The sequence below is a fragment of the Harpia harpyja genome, chromosome 12 (genome assembly GCF_026419915.1).
Source record: "Harpia harpyja isolate bHarHar1 chromosome 12, bHarHar1 primary haplotype, whole genome shotgun sequence".
Lineage (NCBI taxonomy): Eukaryota > Metazoa > Chordata > Aves > Accipitriformes > Accipitridae > Harpia > Harpia harpyja.
Genome location: NC_068951.1, coordinates 15,389,552 through 15,415,265, shown reverse-complemented (window position 1 = coordinate 15,415,265; position 25,714 = coordinate 15,389,552). Strand labels below are relative to the sequence as shown.

Sequence of the window (25,714 nt, the reverse complement as noted above, 5' to 3'; positions counted from 1 at the left end):
CCGTTCCTTAGGAAAGAGCAACCTTTGCCATGGGTGAAACGACTCAAAAGCAGGACAGACCGAGGTGCAGGGAGGGTAAAAAGCCCCAGGGAAGAGAGGGGATGGGGATGTGAATGGGTGGGAATGGGGATGGGAATGGGGATGGAGATGGGAATGGGGACAGTGGACGAGGAGCGGCGGGGCACGGTGCGGGGCCGGTGGGAGCTGGGGAAAGTCCTGCTGCTATCGCGGGGCGGGGGGGGGGGGGCGGAATTAATAATAAATGAGTTTTATGATGGAAACGCGGCTCCCAGTCCTCCCCGCAGGCGGGCTGTTCCGCCCCGCCGTTTCTCGGGCCCGGGGAGGGGCGGGGGCGCGGTCGGGGCCGCCAGGCTCTTCCCCCCTTCTCCTCCTCCTCCTCCTCTTCCTCCTCTTCTTCTCTCTCCCCCCGGCCTCCCCGGCCGCCCGCCGGTGCCGGCGGAGGCGGGCGGAGCGGAGAGGAGCGGGCTGGGCCCGTTCGCATCCCCCCGCCCGGCTCCGCCTCGCCGAGGGAACGGGGAGCTGCCGGGCCGTCCAGCGAGGCCGGTAACTGGCAGCCCCGGAGCCGCCGCCACCGGAGCGAGCTGGCAGGTCCCCGCCGATGGCACCGCGCTGCCGCCTCCAAGTAAGGGGACAACGGGGGCGGGGGGGGGGCGGTGTGTGACAACCAGGGACCCGCCGTGGGCTCGCCACGGCCGTGGGAGAATTGCCGCGACCCACGCGGGACCGCCGCTCGCCCAGCCGCCACCTCCCGCCCCGGCCGGGACCGATTTGACGGGGCTGGCCGCCCCGCACCCCCCCCCCCCCGCCCCCCCCGGTGGCCGCGGTGGCCCCCCGGGCTGGTCCCGACCCCGTCCCGAGGTGTTTGGGCCAGGTTTGGGAAGCGGGGGACATGTCTTCGAGGAGCAGGGCAGTGCTGGGGTGCGGGAGCCGGGGTCTCAAGGTGCCCGGGTCAGGGGGGGGCTCGACCTCTGGGTAAAGGCGCCCTAAGGGTCGGGAAGGATGGGGCAGCATCCCCTTGTCCCCCAGGGTGGAGAAGATGGCTGCCACCGAGCCTTTAATGCAGCCTGGGGAGGCTACGCGATCTTCACTGGTGTCTCAGTGTGTGTTGGTTCTCAGCTTTGCTATAAAACCACACACCCTTTCGATGGGCAGAGAAAGAGCCCGAGTCAGCTCTTCCCCCGCGTTGCCAGGCTGGAAAAGCTCGTTAGTGTCTTTCTTGTTAAGTAAAAATTGCTGGGGCCGTTTGTTTTGGAGAGCAGGAGGACCGAGGAGGTGTTCAGCATGCCTGGCCTGCGGAAAGAGGCTGTCTGCGACTTGTTCTTCAGGTTGTTTCGGGGGTTGAAAGGGGAGAAGAACATATTTCAAAGCTACCGGAAAGCAGCGCTATCCCCCACAAGGTGCAGTTAACCCACAGGACTTGCCGCCGCAGGATTCTCCCAGGGAGAGAGCTGGGGCTTCCCTGTGCTGGCAGCAGGAAGCCCTCAGTTTGTAGGTGCGAGGTGATGGAGCCAGGAGCCTGGGGAGGATCCCAGGGAGGATCCCAGCCCCCAGGCTGGGGGACCAGCCGCTGCCTCCCTGTCTGGCGTGGGAAGGGGCTTTTCCAAGAGACAAGCTCTGGTCTGGCTGGGACCTGCAGGGGAGGTGGCAAGGGGACGAGTCTCACTCAAACAGCATCCTAGCTCAGATCTAGTCTGCTCTGAACTCAGCCAGCAAAATTATTCTCTAAAAAGGCAACAGTAGTAAGTTGGGAAGTTGTGGGTGTCCCTAGGGTGTGAGCCGAGCTGTCCTGGCCCTGACGGGCTGATGGCAGGGGGGGGGGGGGTGGTTCCAGAGGAGCCATGCTGGGTCCCCGCTGCCCTCACGCAGCTGGGCTGAGCTGAGCTCTCCCAGCTCCCGGTCGGGAGTTGGTACGTCCGCAGCCCGACCCTGGAGCCAGATGGGCAGCCACGGCCACCCTCCTCTTCCCATGTCGCTGCCTGGCTGTGTGGGAGAGAGCACCCACCACGTTAGAGCTGGTCACGGTGGTGGCAGGTGTCTCTTCTACCTGGCTTTGCCGTCGGGGAGAGGGGAGCATCTCTTAGCGAAACGCTGTTTGCTCGCTTAAAAGCTGCCAGGGAAGGATGCCCCACAGCTGGGAGCATGCGCGGAGGCCCAGCAAGGTGCTCCTGGCAGATATGTGCATGCGGCAGGGTTTGGGGTTGTGCACCAACAACCACCTCTGTGTTTGCTGGACCGCTGCCAAAGGCAGGGAAGTGGGCAGCTGGCACGATGCACCGAAAAGCAGCTACTCCAGGTGGGAAGGAGCACCTCTCCTCCCACAAGAGGTGCTCGGGGCTGGTGGGCACAGGCTTATGGGCAGCTGCCTGCATGGGTGCTCTGGGCACCCTTGCTAGCACATTTCGTTGCTCCAGTGCTCAGCACTGAAAGCAAAGTTGGTGGAAGCTACCTGGGCAGCATGCCTGGCTCTGTGGGGGTGGGTGGGCAAAGGGCTGGGGGAATGAAGAGAGCAACAGGCAGGCAGGATGGAAAAAGCAGATCCTGAATGTCCTCTCAGGCTGGCAAAATGCAGAAAAGTGCATTCTCCTGTCATTGCAGAAAATAGTTTGAGCGTGACTTGGTTGGGGTTTGTTTGCTGCAGTGGGACAGGAGGGATTTACACTCCACCCACCGCCTCAGGGGCCTCTCCCCAGTCCAACACAAAAATAGGCTGATCTTTCCAAAAGATGGGGCGGGCAGGCTGGAAAATGCCATTCCTGCAGGGAACCCCTGTGCTTCTGTTCCTGGAGAAGATGTTGCAAGTGACTGTGGCTTTTAGCGGGCTCAGCCAGGGATGCCAGGGAAGAGATCGGCTTCAGGCCGTGCCGTACCCCACTGCTGTTGCAGAGCTACAGCCTCTGCATGTGCACGTGTGTGTATGTACAGCAGGAGCTCTCCCTCCTCGTGGCATCTCCTGAAGCTCGAGGAGCTGATGTTTTTCCTTCCCAAAGGGCATCGGAAGAAGAAATCTCCTGCGGGCAGGGCATGCACTTGCAGCCCCATCCGCCTGTCCCTGCGGAGCAGCTGAAGGCTGGAGGCTCTGCAAGAGCGGCCGCTCTTCTGCTGGCACCTGGAGGCTCTGCTCCAGCTTGGGCAGAATTAGGTCTCCATCACTAGCTCCAGTCCCGGAGAAGGCAGGCGGGTGCCGGTGGAATAAGCCCTCCCAAACCCACGGCAAGCCCCATGGCACTGGGCTGCGTGCTGGGGGAGCAGCCCAGGAACTGAGTCCTCCCTCCTCGGCAATGCCAGGCAGTCGGGAGCCAGTGGGGAGGCTCATGGGCAAGGGAGGTTGGCTGGAAAACAGCTCCTCTGCCCTCCCATCACTGCTCCCGGGAGCCCCCCGCACACTGGGGGTGCCTGTGGGCAGCCCTTTCTGGTGGATACCAAGATGTGCCTATTGCCCGTGGCTTGGCTCTGTCACTGCCTGCCCGGGCCCCACTTGCCAGTGGAGACTGGCCCATTGCCAGCTTCAGCCTGGCATCTCCCGTGTTGACGTGAGCATTTCAGGCCCTACACGGCCGGGCCCTGGCTCCCACTGAGCTGCGTCTCTGCCTGCACCCTGCGATGCTCCCCACGGTGCCTTCTTCATCACCCCTCACCCAGCCCTCAGCTCCCTCGCCTGGCCCCGGGTCTGGCAGGATGCTCTGTGTGGGGCTTCCCGAGGGCTCCGGCACCAGCTAATCCCCTGGGAGGGTTTGGGAGGTGGTGGGAGCCCTCCTGGCTCCCCCCATCTCCATCCTCCCCCAGCCACTTCAGCTGCCCTGAGTCACACTGCGCCGCCGGTACTGGCAGAATGGCAAAGCCCACACGCGTGGCTGGCGGGCACGGAGCAAGGAGGGGGAGAGGGGCTGCGTCCTGGTAAGCGCTTTCAGGCAGGGTAATCTGGTGTTATTTGTAACACTAGTAGGGGAGCTATTTTTAGAGAGAGGCAAATTTGATATAATAGAACATAATTTGCCGCTGACAATTCAGAGGGCAGCCAAACGAGCAGCAGCTGGATTCCTAAGGAGGCTTTTTCCCGCCCTTCCTGAAATCCAAGGCTGACGTGCCAGAAGTGGCATTTGTTATTCCAACAATTGCTGGGGGAAAGCCCCTTGGGATGGCCCAATTAGCTCTGCTTTGCTTTCCTTCTATTGCTTTGTGCCGCCCCATAACCCGCTGTTAAAAGAAGCGAGGAATATTTTTGCTGCCATCCATCGTGGGAGGGCTCGGTGCACCCGAACTCCTTTGGGCAGCTGGAGCCAGCCAGGTCCCCCCCTTTGCCTTTTCTTCTGTGGGCCGAGCCAGCTCTGCTCTCTCAGTCTCCGCTTGTATAAATTTAGGATGAAAAATAGGTTCTGGTCAAACCAAACAGCTCATTTGCCAGGAAACGGAAAGCCTGTGTGCACTCCTGGAGGGTTTCTAACAGACTAAGTTCTTCTGGACTGGCCTCAGAGATACCTCGGGACAAACCCTTCATCCTGGAAAGGTGCAAACACCATATTCCTGCTTGTCCTTTCCCCGAGATGAAGATCCACGGAAACCCGATGCCAGTGCAGGAAGACATTGGGTAGGTTTTTTTTCTATCCCTGAAACTGTTGTGTCCAGCCTGTCCCCAGTTGGTGGCATGGGGACAAAGAGCCGCCGGGATGAGCTGGGGTGGCCACAGGCTGGAGGCGAGTTGCCATGGGGCCAGCAGGACCCCAGCGAGGGTGGGGAGGTCACGTTTCCCTCGGGGTTGTGTGTTCTCCCCACACGAGTGCCCCAAGGACAGAGCAGTAAGGGCACGTGGCATCATCCCCCCAGCCCGGAGGCAGCCGTCCCCCCGCTGCCCTGGGCAGGAGCAGCAGAAGCATCTTGGGGGAGGGATCCCCAAGCCCTTGCCAGCTTAGCCCCCACCGTGCTCCTGGCAACCTCAGAGCCATGTTGCGCTGCAGCCAAGAAGCCCCAGACCATGGGACAGGATTGCGGAGGACAGCGGCTGTCTCCTGCCAGCAGGCGGAAGGGAGAGCCAAGGGAGAGAGCTTTTCTGGGCGGCAGCAGCACCTGCCCAGCTCTTGGAGAGCATCCTCAGGCGGCAGCATCCCCGGCAGGTCACGGCTTCATACCCAGCAAAATTTGCCGCAAGGCAAATCCCCACTGCCTGCCAGCCAGCCCCACATGGCACGTGGCTGCAGCAGCTCCCAGCAGTGAAGCAGGGTGTGCTCTGAGCTGCAGCTCCTGGCTGCTCCCGGGAGGAAAGGGCTGAGCAGGACTGTGTCGTTTAACTCCAGCAAATGTGTGCCTGGGGTGTGATGGGCTTCTCTCCAGGTGTGCAGTCACTCCCCGCTGCTGGAAAACCCCTCGGCTGCCATTCTGGTGGGTCACTGCCCTCCCCGTAGCCCCGAGGAGGGGTCTGCAGCACTCCTTCCTCCGCCAACACGGGGCTTTGCCCTTGGGCTGTGTCTTGCCCTGAAATACTTGCAGTGGCTGGAGTTAAAGCCAAAATAACATTAGTAAAGAAAATCGGTTTTGCTGGGGACTGAGCAGCAATGCTCCCCTGATCGTATCCCAACAGCCACGTGAAGGGGGTCACATCTCCTTGCTGACACTGGGGCTGCCCTATGTGGTTGGGGTGAAGGAGAAAGTCTATCCCAGAGACCAGCTGTGGGGGTAATTCTGGCGGATGAAGGGTAAAGTGCCTGCCCCCGGTGCACCCCGTATGTGACCATCCCTAGGGACACTGGCTGGGGTTGGTGTGGCACGTGGGAGCCAGCAGGTCCCCAAAATGACTCGCTCACCTTAATCAAATACCTTTTCCCACGAATGAAAAGCCATGCCGTGGGCAGCCCAGCCAGCCGTGGGGGGTGTGGGTGCTCCCTGAGCATCGCCCCAAGTCATGTGGCCCATCCCAGCTTGCTCGTGCTCTGCTTTCTCCAGTCCATCAGCTCAGGTTGGTGGAAACAGGGAGCCAACATATAGCAGGGAGACATCCCTAAAATTGAGATCAAACTGCTGTAATTTGATCCTTGAAGAACAACCACCTCGATGGCCAGTTGCCCTTTCCCCCCCATGACCGATTTGGTTAAGTGAAGATGCTAATGAATTTTGAAGCTTGCAAATGGCTGGGCTGGAGAGGACTGCTTGGTTGGAGGTCCTCTGACACTTCGTCTGTGGCGCAGGTTTTTCCAGCCCAAGCAGGTTGCCTTTCACCCAATTTTGAACGTAGGTTTTCATTGATAATGATTCTTGGCGGTGGAGCCAGCTAAAGATCACCACCAGCTTCGGAGATGGAGGTGCGAGCTGGGAGTTTCCACTCGTTCGGATCCTCTGCCTCTGGGCACCGCATCTTCTCCAATTAATTATGTCCTTCCTTCTGCTCCCATCACACTGGGTTCCCCTGGAAAATGCTGGCGGTAAATAAGGTGACAAGCTTCTTTCCCTGCCCATGTCGAGCCGCAGCCTCCAGCCGCCGAGAGTTGTGGCCATTGCGGGTGGCACTGCTCTGGCTCCATGGCAGAGGGGGTCCCCAGGGGACACCGAGGCCTGGGGATGGTGACGTGGTGAGGTTCCTCCTTGCGCTCGCCCCTCTTTTTGCCAGCCCCCCGCTGCGGCCAATGCACTCCTCTCTGTTCCTTTGGGGCACCTGGAGCAGGGGTCCACCACATCTGTGGTGGGGGGCCCTCCCCAGCTGGGAAAGCACCCTTGCAACCCATTTCCGAGCTCACGCACCCACTGTGCCAGCTCTGCTGACCATCACCACCGTGGGCGACTCTTTATCCCCGAGCGGAGCCACGGCAGGGCAGCCTGTGCAGGCAGGAGCCAGCCTCTGCCTGCTGCAGGCAGGGCACTGCTGACCCCCTCCTCTCTTTCTATCCCCCCTCTAGGGAGGAAGGTGCTGAGCTCTGAAGCTCCAGGGTTTTGCTGCCCGTGGGCTCAGCAGGATGATGCCAGCCGGCCGAGAGCCCCCCGCGCCCCTCGCGGTGCCAATGTGACCAAGCGGCCGGCTGGGAACCGCGACGCCAAGCCTGGCACGGTGAGCGCAGTGGCTCGTGGCCCCCGCTTTGGGGCCTGCCACCCAAAGATGAGCGATGGCGGGTGGATCTCGCTCAGCCCCACCGAGTTTGCCCAGCTCCAGCAGTACACGGACTGTGAGTACCCCACACCCTCCCACGCATCCCCCCTGGGACAGGGAGAGGGGTTTTACAAGTCCTGTTGATCTGTGCTAGACTGGCGTACTAGACATCTTTGGTGTCCTCCTGGAGAACTAGATGACTTCTTAGGGTTTGGATGGGGAGGCTGGGAAAGTCCCTGACGTCCAGCACTGGCTGGTGAGGCACGGCAGAGGAGTCCCCATGCCTGCGCGCCTGGGAGGATTTAGCTGAGCACAAGCCCCCCCTGCTTTGGGGGACGCACACATGAGCACGGCTCAGTGCCTCTGAAGGCGGCCGGCTCCCACGTTCGTTAGCGAAGCGAAATGCCAATGAGAAAAGCAGGCTGGCTTTTCCTAAACACGTGGAGCTGCTCCACGGCTCGCCTCAGGTTGCCAACCCTCTGCAGTAATTTTACTTAGCGCTTTTGCAGAGCAACCCTCTCCTGCAGCTCCTGCCGAGGAGAGGAGGTTGGCAGCAATGCCGTGGGGTCCTGGGGCTGCGAGCAGCTGGGGAGGGAGCTTGGGCAAAGCCCAGGTGTCCGAAACCAGGTCCTTGAGGTCCTACCTGCCCGAGAGCCGGCGTGCGGGCATGCTCGTTGCAGTGGGCAATGGAGAAGCGGTGCAGCCTGGGGAGGTGCTGAGAGCAAGGCAGGATGGGCAGGAAAGCCCAGCCAGGACCATGGGATGAAGGGAGAAGGGATGTAAAATCTCCAGGGCACTGCTTTGCAGAGGCAGCACGGCCCCAGGGTGAGCATACTCCTGTGGCTGCGCCGGAGAGGACTGGGAGGCAAAGGGGACCCCAGGAACCCCCTGGGGCTGTTCTGGGGACTGTTCTTGGGGCTGCTGTGCGTCGCAGGGGCGAGGTCAACCAGGTCAAGGCTGGCAGCGTGGGGACGCACGGTGTCCCAATGCAAAGAGCCCAGTGCAAGCTGCCCCCAGCACCCTGCCCGCCTGCCAGGCATCCTGGGCAGGGGCGGGCAGGGTTGCAGGCAGAGGTGTGTGTGCAGAATCGCTGTCTGCATCTGGTCCTGCCTCACCAGAGAACAAGCTCTGCTTTCTTGAATCACAGACCATAAAACACCATCTGTAATGCTGAGCTCAGAACATGTATGGCATCTTCGTTTCATTAATCAAAGTGTGGCAAGCGAGGCTGCAGCGTGGGCAGCTGCCCTCTCCCCGGCAGGGTGGCCTGGCACCAGGCCAGGGACCAGGGCTCAGGGGTCTTCCCACAGGTCCTCCCCAGGCCTGGGGCCAGGACCTGCCTCCTCAAGCTCACGCTGGCCCCTGGTTGTGCTCTGCAACCCCCAGACCTGCCCCAGGCATCCCGGACAGTCGTGGTCCAGCACCAAGCTCCATCCCCAGCATCCCCGGCAGAGGGACGGAGGGAGCAGGAGCCAGCACAACCACCCCGCTTGGAGAAAGGATTTCACAGTAATTAACAGGGCTGGTGTGTCTGAGAGCCTTTTAAATGGACATGCCCAGAGATATGTGTCTGAAGGTTAGGGCTTAACATTCCCTCCCCTTGATATTTTCTTCTGTTTTTCCCTTGTTTCCCAATTTTGGAAGGACCTACGTGCCTCCAGGCCTGAGGACACCCAGCCAGGGAAACTCACATGCCATTTACTATTGGTGTGGAAGTTTGCACGGAGCAATACCGTTCCATTTCTCCCTGCTGGCACCTCCTAGAGATGTCAATGGGCAGCCCAGGGCAGGCTCCGGGGATGGCTCGGGCTGCCAAGGGAGTGCCAGCAGGCATCAGCTCTCAGTGTGGGGGTGGCCACCCAAAACCTGTGCGGAGGGTCCGGGGCAGGGACGGCCAGGGCATCGCCCCCAGAGCAGCCGGGACCAGGGAATGGTCTGGGCTTTCCTTGCTCAGCACCGCAGCTTCGCTCTGGGTCTGTGTTTATTTTCATATAGGTAGGAGGAAGAGGACCCATGCCTGCCAGCCAGCTTTACATGTATGTTCTGCCCTCCAAAGTCGTGGGGGGGAAAGTAGGGCACGGGTGGCCCCTTCCCAGGCATGGAAGGAACCAGAAATTGTATATCCAGCAGATAAACTCGTCTCCACCATCCTGCTGGTGGCCTAATGGTGAAGGGGGCTCACTGGCACCGTGCTCAGTGCGATGCCTTTGTCTCCCCAGACTCCACCAAGAAGCTCAAGGATGTCCTGGAGGAGTTCCATGGGGACGGCGTCCTCTCGAGGTACAACCCCGAAGAGGTATGGCCCTGTCCCCTCCAGCCTCCCCCCATGCTGCTGGCAGCTCCCAGCTGCCTGCCAGGTCCCGCAGCTAAAAGCAGCCGGGAGAAGGCAGGTCGGTCTGTCTGCCCCCCACCTCTCCCCATGGCCATGCTCCTGGGACTGGGGAAGATGCTCTCACAGATTGGGAGCATCTTTCCCAGCCCCCAGCCATCCCGGGGACCAGGCTTTCCGCATAGCCATCCCACTGCATCCCACCGATGCTGGCAGGACCCTGCAGCCGTGCTGCTGTCCTGTGCTGGCTGCTGGCTGCCTTGCTGAGAGCGTTTTGGGGCATCTCCTTGCCAGGCAGAAGCTGGGAGGGACTTACTCTTTCTTCCCCCAAAAGCAAATGATTTTGCTGTTGCCAGTGTGGGGACAGGGGAAGGCCTTGTGCCTTCTCGCTCTCGCCTGGGGAAGGCTGGGGTTATTTTTTCCAAGTGGTACTTTCAGAGAGACCTATTAGCGTGCCAGCAGGACAGAGCCTTTCACGGGGACCATAATCACTAGAAACGAGATGAAACAAGAAAAACCAGCGGGCTGAATGCGACAAGGAGGGGCAGCAAAACTACCCAGCTATTCAAGGGCACCACAGGACCCTCGCTTCAGCTGGGGCCACAAAAGCTGTTGGGAAGGCAATGTCCCGATGCGATGGGGATGCCCAGCGGGGAAGGAGGAGGCAAGGAGACCTCGGGAGGACGAGAGTCCCCAGGGGCTGGGGGTGGGCTGGAGGGTCCCGCTGCTCCATGCCTTGCCCCGCCGGAGAGGGACGTTTTCAGAGCACAGCTCGTTACACCCCTCTGCTTCCAAAAACCCCAGCCTCCTTTGGCTGTTCCAGAAGGTCTCTAGTTCCCAATCATTTGCCAAGACCTGAGCACCTGGTTCTGTTGGAGCCTCCTGCCCCTCCAGCAAGCTGCCCACCATGCAAGCAGTCTTCAGACAGCTGCCCTGCCACCAGCAAGTGCCCTCCCACTGCAGCTCTGCCCTTCCCTGCCGCTCCCCTTGCTCCGACCCCGGCTGCTGTGGCTCCCGTCCCTGCTCTGAATGCCGCTGGCCTGGCTCGGCCGTGCGTGCCCCCAGCAGCCAGCCAGCACTGGGGACTTCTGGCCCTGCTACCTCTGGGTCCGTTTAGGTCCACTGCTAGGATCTGGGAAGCCAGTGGTTTTGGGGAGGGCTCTGCAACTGATGTGCCCGGTGAGGGGGGGCCCAGGGCATGGGATCCCCACCCTGCCAGCAGCTCTGCACCCCCATGGTGTGCTCGGGGCACCTCCATCATCCTCCTCTGTCCCCTCCCCAGCCCATTGACTACGAGGGCTTTCGCCTCTTCATGAAGACCTACCTAGAGGCGGATGTGCCCGAGGAGCTTTGCCAACACCTCTTCACCTCCTTCAAGCGTAAAATATGCCAAGCCTCCCCCGAGACCGAACGTCAGAGCCCCAGCGTCTCACAGCTCAACACCCTCGGTGAGCCAGCCCTGCCCCCGCCCCCCAGCTGGGCACATCATGGCATGGCGGCATGGCGGGCTCACCCCCACGCCGCCCCATGGGGACCAAGGTTGCAGGGTGGCACCCACAGTGGGTGGCATCGGGGCCAGCACACAGCCCAACAGATGGGTTCCTAGGGACCCTGCGCTCCTCTGGGGAGGAGAGGGCTTTCCCCAGGGGGGAGACCCATGGGGCATCATTGCACTGATTCCTCCCTTTCCTCCATGCATTCAGAGCCCAAGTCACTCAATGCCAGCATCTCCATCCAGACAGAGGTGGCCTATGCCCCTGTCGCAGGTACTGGTGTGGGCAGCCACTGAGCGCACAGGTGGCTGCACCCGGAGCAGGGGACGTGTGCCAGGCACCCAGCTTCTGCCTCCCCCGGCCCCAGCCTGGGCGGATTTGCAGCACATGGAGACATCTGCTGAAAGGTCTATAAACTGCAAAAGAACAGGGAGAACCCTCCCCGGGTGCTCGGCTGCCACGTCAGGGCTTGGGAACAGCTCTGGCTGGTGGTGTGGGACCACATCCTCCCTGCCTGGTCCCAAGCACCGTGGCAGCTGGCACCCAGGGAGCCACGGGTCCAGGCAGGAGGTTGAGGGGCTGCCCACGGTGCCCCTCAGAGAGCCCTGGGGCTGGGATGCCAGCCTGCTTTGGGGCTAGTAAAGAGGACCCTGGGTGAGCGACTGGCACCCGTGTGGGGTTCCTGGAGGAAGGGGCTTGCTGGGTGCAGGCACCCTGGTGTCACGCTACCCACGGGCATCTGTCTGCTTTGCAGGGATTAATGGGAAAATGCTCCTAAGTGCCCTGGGACGACACCCTCCTGAGCCCAAGAGCTGCCACAGCAATGCGGCTGAGCTGCAGCCGGCATCCCTCACCCCGGCATCGATCCCCAATGCCTCCCCGAGCTGGTCCAGGTCATCCTCCCAGAAGTCCACCACCGGCGCCCCTTCTGCTCACAACTCCTCGGGCTCTTCGAAGATCTCCTCCGGGTCCCTGCTCAGCCCTCAGTCGCCAGGTGAGCTTGGCCAGGGCTCCATGAGGGACACAGGCAGTGACAAGCCCTCCCCGGTTTCCCAAGCCGCGGAGCCACACTTTGCCCCAGCAGCACAGCTGGTCACGTGCCTGGTGCAGTGGCAGTGACCTTCCAAACTCGGCGGGTTCCTGGCATCTTGACACCTTTGCTTTGCAAACTTAAGCTGCCGATCCCATCCCGCAGAGCCCCCACCAGTCAATGTCTTAATTACCTGTCAGCGAGGGGGGATCGGAGCGGTGAGTCACGGCTGCCTCCAGCCCAGCTCCTGCCAGCCACCGATGAGGGGAGCGCTGGGAAGGGCCCCTCTGCCAGGAGCACCCATCTGCCGAAGGCTGCTGTCGGCATGGGCAGGCGCGAGCATGGGGGTGTCCCGGTAGCCCGTCAAGCTGCCCCGCCACCAGCCGAGCTTCTCGCTCCTTCTGGCTGGGTGCTCGTCCCCAGCAGAACACGTCCCCGTGGGCTCCTGCCGCTCATCCCGCCCATGCCTGCAGTGCTGGCGGTGTAGGGGTTTACACTCCGGGGACCGACGGACAGTTTCCAGCCCTGCTCCTGCGATGGCACGCAGCCCCACGCCGAATGGGTCCCTGCCCCAGAGTTTACGTGCTGCCAGCCCCGTGTCCCACCTGGGGATGGCTCCTGGCCCAAACAACCAGCCCTGTGGATGGCCTTCATCCCCCTCTCCCTGCTCACAGGCACGAGGACTGTGGAGAAGAGGTTACCCTTCAGCCTGCGGAAGAGCCACAGCTCCCTGAAAGCCACCCCCCCACCGCCCCCCACCCCCCTGGCCCAGGTGGTCCACCTGAAGGACATCGTCTGCTACCTGTCCCTGCTGGAGAGGGGACGGGCAGAGGACAAACTGGAGTGTAAGTGGGACCCTGGGGCCACGGGCTACTGGTCATGCCATGTGGAGGAGGAGGCATCGCCCTGGGGGAGTTCACCCAAGGAAGGGTGTGGGGCTGGGCGCTCCTGCTCACTTTTTAATGCTGAAACGTTAAAAGCACTTGGGAAAGGTGCTCAGCATCGCTCCTCTGCTCCCGCTTGCTGGGACCCATGTCCAGGTGGGGACCACGGCTTCCCTCCAATACCCCACAGCCCATTATGGGCTCAGGCCATGTCTTGCCCAGGCTGAGCTGGCATGGTGTTGCTCCCATCCCGCAGCCCTGGCAGCCCCAGCACCGAGCACTGGCTGCCTGGGCTTCCCTGGGGCTGGGCTCTAACCGGCAGCTGGCTTCTTTTCGCCCTCCAGTTATGTTTCGCCTCTACGATACTGATGGAAATGGCCTCCTGGACAGCTCGGTAAGCTTCCCTTGGGAGAGAAAGCCGGGGCCACTCGTGGGGCTGGAGACACGCAGGGCCCTATCAGGGTGCCCACTCCCCCGGTGAAGCACTCTGAGCTGAATAGGGATATGGGAAGGGAGGAGGAAGGCAGCAGCATTTGCTGCGGGGCTGGACCATGGGGCTGGGGAAGACACGCCAGCTCTGCAGCATCCAGCAGCAGCTAGAAAAAATCCACCCACCAGTAACTGGAGCTCTACATCAGGTCATGGTGTTTCAGAAAAGGAAAAATCATGCACACCCTTCCCCCAGGATGTTTTCTCTTTGTCCTTTGGGTATCTCCCTTGAAAGCCGTTGCAAATAAAAATCTGTTTTATCAGAGCAGTTTGTCTGAGGGAAAACCCACTGCTGGTTTTCTGGCAGATTTTCGGAGGAGAAAGCAGCACCCAGCACCCACTGAGTAGTAGGGTGTTGCTGGCCCCCTGTGTGGGCAGGGGGCCCGGGGCAGCCTTGGGTGTATCAGGACGTACACCTGATATGTCCCTGGTTTGGGGGTTTGAGGCTGGACATGCCACTTGTGCCCGAAGCCATCCCTCAGCGCTGGGTGCCATCGTCTTTCTGTGCTCAGGAGCTGGATCGTATCATCAACCAGATGGTGCACGTGGCTGAGTACCTGGAGTGGGATTCCACTGAGCTGAAGCCCGTGAGTGCCAGGGCTGGGGGCAGCCGGAGGGCTGGGGGGGGCTCTCGGCCGTTGCCAGCAGCCGGGGTTCACAGGTGACATCGCTGTGTCACCACATCTCCTCCCTCCTCCAGATCTTGAAGGCAATGATGGAGGAGATCGACTACGACCATGATGGGACTGTGACACTGGAGGAGTGGATCCGGGGTGGCATGACCACCATCCCTTTACTGGTCCTCCTGGGGATGGAGACGGTGAGTGCCCGTGCAGGCACCAGCTTCGGCTGCATCCAGCCACCCTGCCCGCTCCCGGAGGAAAGCCCCGGGGCTGGCAGCAGTGGAAGAGAAGGGTGGTGATGGAGGGTGTGCAGGGACCACGGGAGGGCACCCTACCCCCGGTAATGGGCCGTGCACCTGTCCAGCACCCGCACAGCCCCACGCCAGGCCCCGGCTCCCCAGCCCCTGCAGACATCCCCACCCTGCCTCTGCTGACCGGCCTTCACCCCCCAAATCATCACAAGCTCAGTTTTGAGCTGTGGTCGTTGCCAGCTGCCATGCCTAAGCAGGCTGGGTTTGCTCCTTGGGATCGTAGCGCACTCCGGTTTGATGAATATCTAATCAATAAGATGAGCACCTAAAATGCCAGCCACTCTCCTGGGGTGAGCTTCAAAGAGCGGGGGGGGGGGTGGTTTGGGACCCCCCTTATTTCCCCTATGTTGCTTTTTCATCCTTTTGGGCTTTGTTTCATTGGGGTGCATCCCTGGCCATCGGGTAATAATTTGCAGGGAAAGTCCAGGTTTTTGCTCCCCAGTGCCTATTCTGGTGTTTGCTTCCCATGGAGAGGCAGGGGGGCAGGCTTTCTGGCAGGAAGATTCAAGAAAACGGGGAATTTTAAGTGACTCCTGCAAAGCGCTTGTGCCTGGACCCAGCTGTTAGAGGTTTGCTTTGGTCACCCCATGGTGGCGGTGGCCTGGCCCCAGAGGTGGAGTCACTTTCCCATTGGCCACCAGCAGAGCATTCCCACGGCTGGGCTCTGCCGAGGGGCCGTGGGGAGCTGGAACTCCATGCCAGGAGTGCCGGGAGCCGGACATGCCCGGGGAGCAGGGGGACGTGGTGGCAGGAATGGTCGGGGGAACAGCAGGGAGAAGCAGAGCAGGGGGAGCCCATGGTCCTGCTGGGAGCAAACTCCCACAGACACGCTGGGGGATTTTACGGGCTGAAAAGCTGATAAAAGTGGTGGGCTGGGACCCCCAGCAGGGGAATGACCCCCCTCGCCCTCCACTCTCGTGCCGTGCAGAACGTGAAGGATGATGGGCAGCATGCCTGGAGGCTGAAGCACTTCAAGAAACCTGCCTACTGCAACTTCTGCCGCACCATGCTGCTGGGGGTCCGCAAGCAGGGCCTCTGCTGCTCCTGTGAGTCGTGGCCCCCCCATGCCCCCAGGCCGGTGGCTCCCACCCCATCCCAGTGCCCCAGGGAGGGGGGACTTGTCCCTGTTGGTGCTGAGCCCTGTGGGTGCTGCAGGATGAGCGGGGAGGGGGCAGTGCCCATGCCGGGGAGTGATGCTCACCAACTTCTTCTCTCCTGCCAGTTTGCAAGTACACCGTCCACGAGAGGTGCGTGTCCAAAGATATTGCCTCCTGCATCAGCACCTACGTGAAATCCAAGAGAAACACAAGCGTGAGTAGGCGGCTGGTGTGTTTCTGAGCCTGTGGGTCTCCTGTGGAGCCCTCCCGGAGGCAGCACCGCTGGCAGCAGCTGGCCCTTGGTCTCCTGCCTTGGTCCCCCATGGCTTTTTGCCCTGGGATTTGCCCCTCGGGTCCTGGGCAGCAGCTCACAGGCATTCCCAGCATCCAGAGCCTGGCAGCGCACACCCTGTCCCCAGCCCCCAGGGACCTGCGGGATCCCCAGCCCCAAGGTTTGCCATGGCTCTGGGTGGAGGATGGGTGTCCTCGATGTGCTGCATGGAGCAGCAGGGAGGGAAGGCGGCCATGTGAGGGGCTGGTTTGGATCAGACAGCACCCCTGAACAACAAGCCACCCTTCGAAGTCATGGCAGCAGCCCTTAGTGGAGAGGAGACACCCACAGGACAGTGGGTGCTGCGCCTGCAGTGCCCCCCGCTCCGTGCCTTGCAGGTGATGCAGCATACCTGGATTGAGGGCAATTCCCCCGTCAAGTGCGACAGATGCCACAAGAGCATCAAGTGCTACCAGGGCATCACTGGCCTGCACTGCGTCTGGTGCCAAGTCACTGTGAGTACGCAGGCGCGGGGGGCCCAAGGTGTACCCTGGGGTGCACACTGCATGGCTGGCCCTGGGGGAGGAGAGGCTCACAAATGGCCTGGCGTCCCCTGCCCGACATCCGTTCCTCCCACTCCCTCCAGCTCCACAATAAATGTGCCTCCCACGTGAAGCCGGAGTGCGATGGGGGCCTGCTGCGGGACCACATCTTGCTGCCTTCCTACATCTGCCCCGTCGTCCTGGTAAGTCCCTATCCTTGCTGCTGGGTGGCAGGGACCTGGCAGGGCATCGCCACGGCCGACCTGCCTTCCCTGGCTGCCGGCGCTGCCTTCATGAGGCAGTGTGCACATCCATGCCTCTGTTCCCCAAAGGACAGGCAGTCCCACTGCCGGAGATCGGAGAGCGACTCCCCTGCCAGCACTAGCCCTGAGGACAACCAGGGCTTCAAGTTCAACTCCACCACGGTGGATGGGCAAGGACTGCAGGTAGGTTCCCACGCCGGGCTGCCGGCGAGCTCTGCCACGGGTATGCGCCAAGCCCCGCAGCGGCTGGGTGTTCGCAGCCGCGCTTTCTGCCCTCCAGATCAGCCCCCGGCCCGGGACGCACCCTCTCCTGGTGCTTGTGAACCCCAAGAGTGGAGGAAGACAAGGGGAGCGGTAGGTGGGGTCCTGCCCGGGGAGACCATTCCCCTGGGGTCAGGGGCTGCCAGTCCCTCGGGCTGCCCCGGCACCTCTCTCGGAGGGGGACTCGCCTCTGCGGCGTCCCTCACGCTTCTCTTGCCTTAGGGTCCTCCGGAAATTTCACTATCTGCTCAACCCACGCCAAGTGTACAACCTAGACCGCGGCGGGCCCACACCGGGGTAACGGAGATGCTGCAGCTGATCCTCTGCCCCCTCCCGCCGGCCCCTGCTCCCCCACATCACCCCTTGTCTCTCCTGGCTTTCTCCAGGCTGAGCTTCTTTCGGGACACTCCGGATTTCCGCGTCCTGGCCTGCGGAGGGGACGGCACAGTGGGCTGGATCCTAGACTGCATAGGTGAGCGAGGAGCAGGCATGCTCCCGCAGAGCATCGTCCACCTGCGTCCTCGGCGATCTGCCGCGGGTTCCCGATATTTCCCACCCCCGGCGAGAGCGGGGTGGGGGTCCTGCCAACAGCATCGCCTCTGGGCTGCCGGCCAAGGAGGGACGTGGAGAGGAGCAAGGAATGAGTCCTTTCAGCCCCAAACCTCTCTTTCCCCTTGAATTGCAGACAAGGCGAACTTGGTGAAGCACCCACCGGTGGCTGTCCTGCCCCTGGGAACAGGCAATGACCTGGCCCGATGCCTGCGCTGGGGAGGAGGTGAGGCCAGGCGAGCATCACCCAGAGGGTGGCCGGCCCATGGGAACCATCCGGTGCAGCTGGGTGGGTGCTGTCCTGGAGGACGGAGGGCTCTTGGGATGAGGCTCGGGGCTGCATCTCAGCCCTGGTGACTCCTGATGGTGCCTCTAACCCCTTCCAAAAAAAGCAACTGCTGCTTTCTAAACCCCCATCAGCCAGGTCCTCCCCAACAACCTTTTTCATCTGGGAGAGCCGTGCCGTTAGCTGAAATCTCTGCCCCCGCTGCAAGGATGAGCTGAACATCTCACTGGTGCCATAGCAGCAGCCCCAGGCTGCCCTGGGTGCTTGGCACCCAACTACCTCTGGCCCCACATGTCATGACTGTGCTCCCCTTCATCCTTCTTCATCCTCCTCTGATGCCCATCTTCTCTCCCTTACAGGCTATGAAGGAGGCAATCTGATGAAGGTCCTGAAAGACATCGAGCACAGCACAGAGGTGATGCTGGACCGCTGGCAGATAGATGTCATTCCCAGTGACAGAGAGGCCAACGGAGACCCTGTCCCATCCACCATCATCAACAACTACTTCTCCATCGGGGTGGTGAGTACTGCAGGGCAGGGATGGGTCCTAAGAGCGGCCCAGAGCACAGCACACACGTATTCTAGCTGGAGAGAACAGCACAGCACAGGGCTAGTAATCGGTGCCCAGACCAGCGCCATGCCCTCCGGAGCTGCCCGGCCATAGCAAAGCGGGCAGAGACGAGCTCTGGAGGCCAGCGGATCAGGGGGGCTGTCCCCTGGGTCCCCAGTGCAGCCGCAGCCTCAAACCCACCTGGATCAGGGGATTCCCAGGGCCATTTCCAACTCAGCCGGTGAGAAATGCCTCGGCTGCTGTGAAGGCATTGGAGCAATCCAGCCCGGTGGGTGCGCTCGAGGGGTGCCAGCCCCCCACACTTCCCTCCTTGTCTCCTCCTAGACTCATCCTTAGCCCTCTTCCAAGCCAGCCCCAAGTTAATGCCCAAGAGCGGGGGCTGGTTCCTGGTGACATTCCTCAGAGACTATAAAAGCCTTTCTAAGTGTTTGGTGAAATTCTACATTTCAGCTTGAGTCTCCCAAGCCGGGGACTCTCCCTCCCTGCTCTTCCTTGCTCACGTTCCCACCCTCCCTCCATCTCCTGGCGTTGTTTTTCTGGTATTACTGTCATTTGTAATGACAGCACTTAAATGCATAAACAGGCATGGAATCTCTCTCCTCCCAGCCGGGAATATTGCAAGACCAAGTGTGTGGGGAGCTTAAACAGGATTCAGAGAAGTTTGGGGTCCCAGGGATGGGTTGAGATCTGCTGGACACCCCACCTGAAGCTTTTGCCGAGACAGCATCCATCGTCAAAGCCCCGCTTTGGTGCTCAGACCTGTGTTTCCCCATGTTTTCCTAACCCAGGGAGGGTTAGGGAGCCCAGGGAGGACGGCAGCCCTGTGCCATGGGGCTTTCCCCAGCACCGGGGGTCAATCCTGGGAGTGGCAGGGCTTTGGGTGAACAGCAAGGCAGAAAGCACTTCTCTTCCCGGGGGCTTGCAACATCTTTGTCCTGGGCCATGGGTGCCTGAGCAGTACCACCACGGCGTGGGTCACCCACCCAGCAACGCTGCGGGATGCTTCTAGTTTCGCATCAGCTCCTGCTAATGCCAGGGCATGTCACTGCATGTGGCATTTGGTGACAGCTTCCGAGTCGGGCTTAAACACTCCCCACCTCGCATAGGAGAGGTTGCAAGGAGTTTCAGGAGAGCTGCCACCCTGCCAGGGGAGCTGTCAGGGTGCCAGGTCCTCGGGTGTCCCCGGAGCCCCACTGCCCTGCTGGTAGCCCTTCCTCCCTCCCTCAGCATCATCTCCATGTGGAGCCCCTACGATGAGGGAAGAAGGCCAAGTGCACTAATTATGTCTCGCTTAACAAGCCCATTCAATGCTTTGCGAGCAGCCTGGCTAAGGGTGCCTCCATCACCTCGGCATGGCCCCCGCCCTGTGCCCCCATGCCCCGGGGACCAGCTTCGAGGGCAAAGAGCTGAGCCCCTGTATCCTGGCACTTGCCCACAGGGCGCAGGGGGGGGTTCTGTTTCCCTGCTGGGCCGCTGACGTCTCTGCGCTCCCTCTCGCCGCAGGACGCCTCCATCGCCCACCGCTTCCACGTCATGCGAGAAAGGCACCCCGAGAAATTCAACAGCAGGTAAGGGCTGCCCGTGGTCCCCCCCAAAAGCCGTGCACCATGCCAAGGGGACATACTGGAGCCTGCTCCCCTCTCACTGGGCTCCTCTTGCCCCTCTCCCCATGGGACTGGCGACAGCCCCGAGGAGGTGGCCCGGTGTTCGCCAACCTTAGGGGACGGGCAGGGGATGCGCCAGGCACAGCCAGGGGACAGGGGCTGGGCACAGTGTGAGTCCAGGGTGCTCCTTCGGGCCCCGTGCAGCGTGGCAGGCTGCTCGAACTTGGCCGCGCAACCAATTACGTTCATTCATGCTTTATAATTAGCACCAAATTCCAGGACCGGCAGGAGCAGGCCAGGCGGCGAGGGCAGGGCAGGCAGCAGGTCACAGCTCGCTCCTGCTGTGCTCGGGGTGCAGGGAAATGGCATGGTCGCAGCAGGAGCTGTGGCTTGCAACCCCCATCCCCATGTTCAGAAATACCTGCTAGAAAAAAACAAATGGACCAAAGTGTCGGGCTCCGCTCTGAAATTCAGCTCCCTTCGGCTTACAGCTCCCCCTCGAAGCCTGACGCAGCAACTGATGCAGGGGATGAGCAGTGGTCAGGAGCTGCCTGGCAGGGTGCTGGGAGGGTGTGAGGCAGGGTGCTGAGGTGGGGGACATCCCCTCTGTGGGGTAGCCTGTTCCCAGCAGCCCTGTCGAGAGACAACAGTCCACGCTCAGCTCTGCTGAGAGCCGGTGGAGGAACCCCATCCCATGCTGGGGGACCACCCAGCACCCACATCCGTCTGCTCCGCAGAGGGCTCAGAGCCAGGTCCGCCTGAGCCAACCCCTGTCCCACAACACAGCTCCCTGGGGCCGTGGTGCCAGCCGTCTCTCCCCATGATGGCTCGTGTCCCCATCACGATGGCTCCAGAGAGGCTCTGGAAGCCCATCCTGCTGCCGGCTGGGCTGGGGCAAGGTGCCGCTCCCAAACGGGATGTTGATGCTGCTCTCTGCCCCAGGATGAAGAACAAGCTGTGGTACTTCGAATTTGGGACGTCGGAGACCTTTGCAGCCACCTGCAAGAAGCTCCACGACTACGTCGAGGTGGAGGTGGGTTTCCCAGCATGGTCCCGGGCTCCCGCCACGGCACAAAGGCTTTTTGGGAGATGTCACCCATAGGTCCTTTGGGCAGAGTTTTTGGCTGTTCAGGGAGGGGATGCCACGGCAGCTTTGACCCCTTACGGCAGTAGGAGGATGCGATGCGGTGGCTGGCAGGACCTGCTCTTCCACCATGCGGCGCTTGCTGCAAAGCTGGCCAGCTGCAGGCAGAAGAATAGCCCTGTACTTCCCCCCCCCCCCCCTTCCAGCTGTATTTCAGAGCGTGACTGGAATACTCTCTCTGTAAACTCCGCGTCTGCTCCCAGCCCTCGTTGGATGACATGGAAACAGCCTTTAATTAGAGCGGGGAGGAGGGCCCACGGTTGCTAAGAGCGCTGTCATTTCTCTGCTCTCGCTGGGGGGGGTTGGGCCTGCTTTGCTGTAAACTTCCGCCTCTTCTTATCTCTGGATAAACGACCCTTTTATAACTTAGGCTTGAGGGCAAAGGGGGAAAAAAACCATCGCTTGCTGCAAAGGGTTGGCGTGGGTCTGACCAGGTGGTGGGCACAGGGTCGCTGGCAGCAGGCAGGCAGGGAGCGGGCAGAGAGCAGGCAGAGCCCAGGGAGCCAGTGGCGTGGTGTGGCATGTGTGGCCGTGGGCAGAAGGACTTTGAAGCCTGTTTCTAGGCGAGGAGTTTCAGGCCTTCCCAAAGACCAAAGGGGGTAGCTGTGCCCTCAGCAGCTGGTGGGTAGGGGCAGGAGCAGGGATACAGCCATCTCGCCCCCTTCACCGGCCACACACCAGCATCCCGGGGCAGATAAAGTCCGGGTCCGTAGGGTTCGATGCTGCCAGAGATGGGCACGAGGTGCCCCGCATGCTGCCCACGCGCTCCCCGCCAAGCGCGCGTCGGCAGGAAAGCGTTAATCCCGCAGTATTTGAAGTTGAAAGCGGCAGCCTGTCCTCCCTCCGGCTCCCAGGCAACTGTCAGCCTTGCAGAGAAATGGCAGTTTTGTTTTGGAAATTGGCACTCATTCCCCTACAGCTCCTGGAAATGAATTTGCTTTTTTCCCCAGCTGCAAATTTCTACTTCCAGCATCGCTGCCAGCGTGCTGTCAGCTGCCCCTGCTCAAAGAGCCCATTGTAGCTCGCTGGCACACTAACAGGGGAGGGCTACGCGGGGAGAAATCGCTCCTCGCACGCCTGGGTGCATGGGCAGACGTGGGCAGCCATGGTCCTGCCCGCCCCACACGCCCCTCCGGGCAGGATCGGGCTCCCACAGCATCCCCGGAAATCCCACAGCCCAGGCAGCCCTGGGCAGCAGACTCGCTCCCATCCCACCGCGGCCAGGTCAGTACCGGCCACCTCGCAGGTAGGCAGGAAAGATGCCTGCAGTTGGGGGTGATGCTCGGCTCAGCTGGGCGTGGGATGTGTTGTCTGTCCCACAAGGAATCAGAGCCCTCTCGCTCAGTATCTGCCGCTCAGAGCGTTAGGGTCTTTTCTGTTCCTACAAATCTCGATATCATTAAGATGTATTGAGAACGAAAGGATTTACACCCTTTACAAGCCTTGGAGAGACAGCTCTTCACTCCCAAACCAGAAGAGTCCTGCCTTTTGCTTTCAAGGCGAGGCTAAAAATAAGATCTCGGAGCATCAGGGGAGGCAGAGCAGATCTGAACACACAGAGACGTTTGCTCGTGTGTGCACCCAGCTCCACATACGTGCAGCTGGCATGCTCAGCGTTTACCGACAGCATATTAAAAATAAGCTGGAGACCTTCACTCTTTGCTAGAGGAAAACAACTGGAGTCAAAGCAGCAGCAGGGGCTCATCAGCCCATTCGCATTCCTCTCGGCAAAGCAAGAGAGAGCAGAAATGCCGTCACATCACCAAAATGCAAGGAAAAAAATGTGCTGGTATTTGCTGAAGCGTAGTGTGGCAGGTAGAGAGCGGATGCATAAAAGAAAATACAAATGCACTAGAGAAAATACAGTTGCATGGGAAAGCGGCTGCTGCATCCAGAGGTATCTAGAAAGAGGATCCAGCGTTGTCTGGGTAGCATGAGAGTGAGAAGACCTGAAGTTAAGAAATGCATTTCCATGGCTGCTGCTTCCAGTCATGTGGTAAAGCCTCAGACAACAGATATTTTACCTTCTACAGGGAATTTTCAGCTGAGGCAGTCCTGCTGTATGACAGCAAAGCCCGGGATACCAGTTCTGTGCTGCCTTGCAGTTTTCTCTCCAAAACCTGACATTTTTTCTTCTTGGCACCTTTCTTATCATTTCCTTCCAGTCTCATTTCTAGTTTCCAAATTGCACTTGAAGACAAACTGGTTTCAGTTAGTTTTGGGGCAGCGAAACTTTCTGATTCTTTGGGGTCAATTTGAACAAGGGGAGGTTGGGGAAACATGTGCTGGAGGTGCTTGGATGGAGGTCGCTCCAGGGCCGAGGTGGTATTGCATCCTAGTTTGGGTCGCAGCACCGAGCCCGGCCGAATTTTTATGTGCCCTCGTAGGAAATTTGCTTTTCGAAACCGCCATCTCAGACGTGTAGTAAAATTCATATTGAAATAGAGGGGAAAGCAGCACAAGGAAGGCGAGGTGGTGGTTGTCAGCCCTAGGAAAGCAAAGCCGGGGGGTATTTGTTTGCACCTCCAGCCCCAGCCGCCCTGGGGCTGCCCATGCCACCCTGGGCCGGGTTTGCTCTGGGGACTGTCCAGCAGCACACCACGCTCGGGGACCCCTGCTCCTCTGGCGGGCAGGCGGGGAGACGAGGCTGAGCTCCGCGGGCACCGGGCACCATCTCGCCGCCGACCCCACGGCCTGATGCTGCCCATGTGCCCCGCAGTGCGACGGGACCCTGCTAGACCTGAGCAACGCGTCCCTGGAGGGCATTGCCGTCCTCAACATCCCCAGCATGTATGGTGGCTCCAACCTCTGGGGCGAGACCAAGAAGCAGCGCGGTTACAACCGGCTGGGCAAGAAAGCGCCGGAGAAGCTGCACGCCACGGTGGTCACTGACACCAAGGAGCTCAAGTTCTGCGTGCAGGGTGAGCGGTGGGGCCCGGCAGCAATTGGGGTTTGCGGGGTGTGGGGGGTTAGCAACAGGGAGGTGGGCAGCCACCGGTTCTGTCTGCGGCTCAGTGCACATGGCGCTGGAGCAACGGCACTGAAGGGTTTGCTATCGGTTCCCTCTCTTTTGGGGTGCTGGGGTGACCGCAAGAATGATCTGGCCAAGCTGGTGAAGGAGGGTGGCTCTGCCTGCCTAGGTATGGCCCAGCACCGCGTTTCTCAGGGCTGGTTATGCCGTGCCATGGTGGCCAGAGAGGATGTGGCTCCTGTGCCCTGCCAGGCACCTCTTCCCCCACCCTCCGGGGATCCCGGCTCGGGTGGTGCCTGAGTGGGACCCGTCACCTGCGGGCATGTGGCTGGACAGCCCCCAGCACCCCGTGGGGCTGGCAGGCAGCCGCTGCAGGGCTGGGCACCCACTGCTGCAGAGGAGGAGTCGGAAGCGGAGCTGCAGAGCTGGCACCAAGGGCTTTTGTAAGCATCTTCCCAAGCTCTGCCGCAGAGCTGCCAGCCTGGCTGGGGGGGTTCGGAAACAGCATGGTACCCATGCTGTGCCCCAGCCGGCACCTCGCACCCGCTTGCTGTGGCCACCGGATCTGTCTCCGTGGGCACGGGCAGGGCGTGGGCAGCCCAAAGTGTTGCCAGGGTTCCCCCACAGAGAGCAGTGGTTTAGAAAGCAGCCAGCAAAATAGGTCAAGCGCCCTTATTTTCCACCCGCCACCTTCCACAGCCTGGGGCTGGGGTGAGAAACAGCCCCCTCGCCGCGTGGCTGCCAGGACGGCTGTGTCATTGGCCATCCGAGGCTGTCACTGGCTGTCCCTCGCCAGGCGTGCCCGTGGGTACAGGCAGCAGGGAGTGGGGGAGAGCAAAGGCCTGTTCCAAAGGGTAGTGAGAGGCAGTGGGGTCGGTCCCCTGGGCACGTCCCTGCTTGCAGGTGGGCAGGAGGGTGGGGGGGGGGTCCACCAGGGGTGAAAGAGGACCCTGAAGGGAGTGAGAGATGGAGCGAGTTGCCCCAGTGTTGGGCACCTTCGGTGATGGCCCAGAAGAGCAGGAGGAGCTGGGAAAAGGGGCGATGCTCTGGGATCCCTCCCAGGGAGGATTCCGTGGTGCATCCCAGCTCCCGGGGGGGGGGCTGCAGTGCCCCAGGGCACCCAGGGGATTGCGGGGGTGCGGGGGTGGGGTGGGCGTCTGCCGCCACTTCATGCAATGCTGCAAATAAGCGGTCGAAGGGCTGGTGGGGATCCGGGCTGCCACCCTGCAGCCATGGAGGTCCAGACGCTATTTCAGACCAGGGGTATTTTGGACAGCAGCATTGTCCAACGCTGCAAACGCCCAGCTGGGCAGTCTCAGGGCACAGGGGACATCAGGACACATCCCCACAGTGCCACCAGCCCCGGTGTGCTGGTCCTGATGTTTTGGATGATGGCAGAAGGCAGGGCATCCCTGGGGACGGGGAGACCGACTCGGATCCCTCTCTCTTGCAGACCTCAGCGACCACCTCTTGGAGGTGGTGGGGCTGGAGGGTGCGATGGAGATGGGGCAGATCTACACAGGGCTGAAGAGCGCTGGAAAGAGACTGGCCCAGTGTTCGTCTGTCACCATCAGGTATTTGTCCCTGACCGGGCTGAGCGCCTGACCGATGGCAAAAGCCTGTGCCTGTGTCACCCTGCATTCCCTCTCTTTGTGCCTCGCAGGACATCCAAGCTGCTGCCCATGCAGGTGGACGGGGAGCCCTGGATGCAGCCATCCTGCACCGTGAGAGCGGAGGAGGGAGTGGCTCTGCCACCAGCAGCCGGGGCGAGCAAGGGCTGTCCACATGGTGGGACGGGGCAGGCAGGGGCTGACAGCATGGCAGGCAGCCTTGGCTGCCCATGCAGCGTGGCAAAGCCTCTGGAGTTGGAAGGAGGCTCCTCCGCTTGCTGGTGGGTGGCCGCAGA

General features: G+C 61.2%; 1 protein-coding gene across 2 annotated transcripts in view; it reads left to right on the top strand.

Moving 5' to 3' along the window:
* The first annotated feature begins 363 nt into the window (after nucleotides 1-363).
* Nucleotides 364-25,714, top strand: part of LOC128149360 (diacylglycerol kinase beta-like) — a 29,148-nt gene continuing 3,797 nt past the window's right edge. Inside the window, exons 1-24 of one of the 2 annotated variants that reach the window (XM_052804480.1) lie at nucleotides 364-643; nucleotides 6,903-7,166; nucleotides 9,310-9,386; nucleotides 10,702-10,867; nucleotides 11,667-11,906; nucleotides 12,617-12,787; nucleotides 13,171-13,220; nucleotides 13,828-13,902; nucleotides 14,016-14,135; nucleotides 15,178-15,295; nucleotides 15,472-15,560; nucleotides 16,016-16,132; nucleotides 16,264-16,362; nucleotides 16,492-16,605; nucleotides 16,703-16,776; nucleotides 16,906-16,980; nucleotides 17,070-17,155; nucleotides 17,369-17,458; nucleotides 17,878-18,038; nucleotides 19,593-19,657; nucleotides 20,636-20,726; nucleotides 23,557-23,758; nucleotides 25,262-25,382; nucleotides 25,472-25,532. In XM_052804480.1, coding sequence (XP_052660440.1) covers nucleotides 7,100-7,166; nucleotides 9,310-9,386; nucleotides 10,702-10,867; nucleotides 11,667-11,906; nucleotides 12,617-12,787; nucleotides 13,171-13,220; nucleotides 13,828-13,902; nucleotides 14,016-14,135; nucleotides 15,178-15,295; nucleotides 15,472-15,560; nucleotides 16,016-16,132; nucleotides 16,264-16,362; nucleotides 16,492-16,605; nucleotides 16,703-16,776; nucleotides 16,906-16,980; nucleotides 17,070-17,155; nucleotides 17,369-17,458; nucleotides 17,878-18,038; nucleotides 19,593-19,657; nucleotides 20,636-20,726; nucleotides 23,557-23,758; nucleotides 25,262-25,382; nucleotides 25,472-25,532 — 2,529 coding nt within the window. In that variant the 5' untranslated portion in view covers nucleotides 364-643; nucleotides 6,903-7,099. Of the gene's footprint in view, nucleotides 644-6,902; nucleotides 7,167-9,309; nucleotides 9,387-10,701; nucleotides 10,868-11,666; nucleotides 11,907-12,616; nucleotides 12,788-13,170; nucleotides 13,221-13,827; nucleotides 13,903-14,015; nucleotides 14,136-15,177; nucleotides 15,296-15,471; nucleotides 15,561-16,015; nucleotides 16,133-16,263; nucleotides 16,363-16,491; nucleotides 16,606-16,702; nucleotides 16,777-16,905; nucleotides 16,981-17,069; nucleotides 17,156-17,368; nucleotides 17,459-17,877; nucleotides 18,039-19,592; nucleotides 19,658-20,635; nucleotides 20,727-23,556; nucleotides 23,759-25,261; nucleotides 25,383-25,471; nucleotides 25,533-25,714 lie in introns of those variants that run through there. The other variant, XM_052804481.1, reaches the window with a different exon arrangement.